This window comes from Oryza glaberrima, chromosome 12, assembly GCF_000147395.1.
Source record: "Oryza glaberrima chromosome 12, OglaRS2, whole genome shotgun sequence".
NCBI lineage: Eukaryota > Viridiplantae > Streptophyta > Magnoliopsida > Poales > Poaceae > Oryza > Oryza glaberrima.
In genome coordinates this window covers 13,811,891-13,816,557 of record NC_068337.1, presented here as the reverse complement: position 1 = coordinate 13,816,557, position 4,667 = coordinate 13,811,891, and the positions used below count along the sequence as shown (strand labels likewise).

At 40.1% G+C, this 4,667-nt stretch overlaps 1 protein-coding gene across 1 annotated transcript; it reads left to right on the top strand.

Annotated features, from left to right (window-relative positions):
- The first annotated feature begins 2,051 nt into the window (after positions 1-2,051).
- LOC127756499 (uncharacterized) lies at positions 2,052-2,999 on the top strand. Its single transcript, XM_052281843.1, has 2 exons — positions 2,052-2,740; positions 2,943-2,999. The coding sequence occupies exons 1-2, from the start codon at positions 2,522-2,524 to the stop codon at positions 2,997-2,999; spliced, it is 276 nt and encodes a 91-aa protein (XP_052137803.1). The 5' UTR covers positions 2,052-2,521.
- Positions 3,000-4,667: the final 1,668 nt, after the last annotated feature.

Genomic DNA, 4,667 nt, shown 5'->3' with positions numbered 1-4,667 from the left:
TTTAGTTAGATTTCTTACTACGTCTCCTTTAATTAATTAGGTCCTTGTATATAAGTAGACTATATATAATATATACTCCCTTTTATCGTTGTAGAATGGAGATTCAAAGGGCCCGACGGTGGGGGGTTTTCGATACTGGATTCATCGACCCTCGGAAAGTAAACGTCGCAATGCTCGACCAATATCTGCAAGCCACAGAGGACAATCTCGTCCATCTCCTGAAGGCGCAGCATTACAAGACGTTCATACTGTTGCCGTACAACACAAAGTTAGTTTAATTTTACTGTCTTCCTATACCAAATTTCATTCCCGTACGAACTTGCTAAGTGTTTCATATGTAATGCATCCCACGCACATTGCAGATTCCACTGGGTGCTTTTACTCTTTGACCTAGAGGCCTGCACCATCAACGTATATGACTCAACGGATAAAAAAGAGTCTACGTTTGACAAGGTTTTCGAACTTATAGACAGGTACTGTCATAAGTTCCTCTGTTAATTAAGAAAATCTGGTTATGTTAATTGCTACTACGAATCATAGCTTTAAACTCCATATAGGGCTTGATATCGGTTCCGTTATTTGGTCCGCGGCAACTGAAGAGAAAGACTTAGGTGGAAGTTCAAATTTCCTGTGAGTACACATGCTCTACATTTATATTTCTCCAATTCAAATACATACAAGTGTATATTAATTAGATCTCTCGTCGTTTGTCATTTATTTATAGTGCACAAAGCAAAAGCAGGGAACTAACTTGTGCGGCTACTACGTGTGCGAGTATTGCCACTGCCTTGCAGACCAAATCATCACCACAAGAGAGCTCGATGTACATACAAATAAATTCAAAATTTCATTACATATCGATTTGTTGTTTAATTACTAATCAATTTCATATATTCATATAGTTTATTCGCATGAGGGATAACCTGATCACACACAAGGAATTTATCGCGGCGGTTCAAAAACAACTCATGGGATTCATCAACGAACAAATCCTTGATCTCATGGGTGAATTCTACTATGACTGAAACACAATTCATAGGTTCTTAGCTTCTGAGCTAGCGACTACTACTACGTCGAAATCGTAGCTAGGTAGGACATATAATGGATTGTAATTAATACATGACTATGTTTCTATATGCATGTGTACACATTTTCTATAATTTAAATATATATTTTTGTCATATATATATATATATATATATACATATGGATTTGCATAACATATATATATGTATAAATACATATATATTATGCATGTACATATATATTGAAACATATATAAATATAATAATATATATATAAATATGCATATATATGTATTAAAACATATATATGCATGGTTTATATATATATATATATAAACCATGCAGCAACAGGGCCATGCAAAAAAAAAAAGGTCAGCTCGATCTTTAGTCCCGGTTGGTAACACCAAGCGGGAGTAAAGATGGCTCAGCCGGCCACGTGGCTGAGCCATCTTTAGTCCCGGTTGGTGTTACCAACCGGGACTAAAGATCGATCTTTAGTCCCGGTTATTTCACCTGGGACTAAAGATAGCGATCTTTAGTTCTGGATTGGTAGTCTCGGTTTGAAAACCGGGACTAAAGAGGGGTTACGAACCGGTATTACAAACGCTTTCTCCACCAGTGACATATGTGGAGATTTTTTCGTGGATTAGGTGTGACACGTCGTCAACCCGTGTGTTGAATAGGCTATGCAACGGAGAATCGTCCCCTCATATCCAAATCATAGCTCTGCCGCCGCTGGCCACATACATGCATGGAGACTGTAATTATTTTCAATTATCAAATAAACAAAAGGCCAGGCCTCCGTAGCTCTCCAATGAGCCAAATGACAGGTCGATCATGCTCCTCACATGAGGTCAGTAACTAAGCTAGGCAAACAATTACACCCTTCGATGCAACACACTGCCACGGAGCAAAACATCAGACTACGGGAGGTTTGCACACTGGACATGGATCACAAGAATCTTCAAGTCAAAAAAAATGCGAGCAGAATGGGAGCGTGAACTCGTGGGACGAAACCTACTTTGTCGGAAGCTGATGCACATAGCACAGCTCAAGCTGTATGTCCACCCGCACGCATCCATCACCCTGCACACTGGTCAAATGGAGCATGTTTAGCTAGCCGTCTTCTATGTTTCCTGCGACGGTTTCTGTTCCTGATGCCGCTCATTTGGAAGAAGCTATGGAGCTGTTTGGTTGGGCTGTTTTCGGCCCGTATCAGATACCAGCGTGAATTGATTCCCTTACATCTGTTTGTTTTAGATGGACCGTAATCGGTTAGCCCGCAAACGAATCCCAGCCCAATACAAAGTTGATTACGCTCCAGATCGGGCGTTACGCATTACCGATACGGAGGCGGAGCGGAGCGAACGTGACCTAGCCTTGAACGCCGCCACCTTGCAGCGCACCGTCGCCGGCGCCGCTCCCCCTGCCCGGCGTGCGTCGTCGACACCGCTGCCCCCTGCCCCGACGCCGCTGCCCCTCCCCTCGCACGCTCCATGACCGCCCGGAGATTGCCCGCCTCGACAAGACCGACAACCCACTGCTCTGCTACCTTCAGTCCCTCCTCCATCTCCCTCGAGTTCCACATCCCTGACGACTGGATCTGCGAGAAGGACGAGGCTGTTGAGCATCAAGAAGGCATGGCAGAGATCTTGAGGCACACGAAGAAGGCACCAGCCACCAAGGGGGTTCTTCTGTCGTTTCCGCCGTCGCCGGTGAGAACCCTCCCCTCACTGATACCACCACTCTTTATGATGATATACTTGTGATGCTGATGATTGATGATCTTTTTCTTTTCATTAACAAATCATGAAGTAGTTTATACTAGTGAATCATTTGTATTCTTGATTGGTTGCATGTATTCCTGCCTCAGTTCTGTTTGCTTTATAAGTTTACATGAGTTTTTCCCGATTGCAGGAAAAATCTGGAATAGTAGTTGATGGTTCGTTCATATTAGTTTTCGAGTGTAGGTAAGTTCTGAAATTTTGTCGGACCAACTCATTTTACTCTCTAGATTTTAAGAATTTTGATTTTCATTACTGCCAGGTGATATATTATTTTGCAGAGTGTCAGATTGGAAAAAAAAAGGTTTGTCGTGCACTGCCTTTTCGACAGAATTGTCATCTTGCACATATATAATCAATTTACTTATGTTTCGCAGCATGGACTGTTCCAAACCAATCTACTCGCTGAATCTGAGTCTACTAATCTAGTAGTTTCACTCATGTCAATTGTTCATCCATATATTTCCTCAGTACTTTATTTAGATAGATCACAATGTATCCTCTTGTTGTTTAGTTCATGAACTTCTGAAGTTCTCACTCCCAGCATGGGTCTTATATTTACTCTTGAGTATTCGGAAGCTACATCTACAAGATCTTGTTCAGAGATCTTCCAGGATGATGCTAGGCTGATATTAGATACAAATTCAAGAAACTAGCTGCTTTCAAATATTTGCATGTCAAAATGGATCCGATATTTACTCTTGAGTATTCCGAACCAAACACCACCCTAGCTTGAGATCGTTGGATCGAGATTGAACTGTTGGAGTTCCACTGCTCTCATCGTGATCCTTCCACAAGGATTCAAGTGCCAATTATTGCTTATCTCATGACTGCTGCAAAAATTAGTCTCGCGGTGCAGCTATTTACTTGTTGGTTAACTGCCTATATATCTGGTATGTGCATAACTGTCCCATGGGCAATTTATTTCTTTACTTGTTATATTCCAAAAACTTTGTTAGCAAATATTTTTTTTGCAGCTGCTGTTGACATTGTTCAACAAATATTTGCTCTACTTTCTGATTAGCATTTAATTTTCTCTTGTCCAGGAAGTTGACTTCAGATGGCCCTGCTTTCCATTTTCTTTTAAAATTCACTTTGCAGAAGCAAATGGAGGGTAAATTTGCAGGTGAGCTAACTTATATTTCATGAAAAGTGTATGATTGGAAACCATAGAAACTATTCCACTTGTTACCAATTGCATAAGTGGAACACATATTTTTGGGTTTCGTGCTCTCCTTTAAACTTACAGTGGCATCTTTTATTTCTTTTAATGTAGAAGTAACATTATAAATTGGATTCCTTGCATCTTTGTTTGAGCATGAGAACATATTTACATGCATGTGTGCTTCTTAACTTTGGAGTCAATGCCCTTTTTAGAATGAAGCGAGGACCTGCCCGATTATTCACTTTCAGTAGTTTCTGGATGCATGTTGTCCAATTATATCACTTGAATTCTAAAGCTACATGACCTTTTCTTGAATTATTCCTGTACATGCCCTAGCTAGAGTGCTATCAGGTATTAAAAAATACACATTTCCCTTCTTTTCTTTATTTTGGGCCAGGAAGCATGTCACAAAATTTAGGAGTTTGCCCTATATGAGAGCTACTATTGCATATCTTAATCACTGCCATTTTAGATTGTTGTTGGATCACTTTTGAAGATTGCTTGTGCTAGACTCCTTTAAGGTGTTTTTAGACTTTTTTTTAAATTATTGCATATAACTGTTCGGTCACTAATTTCTGAATTATTTCATTATTACCACAGATGAAGCAATGAAGAATAACCGATGTATTAGCTCAGTCATAATATTTGGAGCTTGTTCATTATTATATGACCACTATCCATAATTTCTACTTG

Excerpts from the sequence above, each read along its gene's own strand:
- LOC127756499 (XM_052281843.1), top strand. The coding sequence starts at position 2,522 with ATGACCGCCCGGAGATTGCCCGCCTCGACAAGACCGACAACCCACTGC. Across the intron at positions 2,741-2,942 it reads TGTCGTTTCCGCCGTCGCCG|GAAAAATCTGGAATAGTAGT; the intron begins GTGAGAACCCTC and ends TCCCGATTGCAG.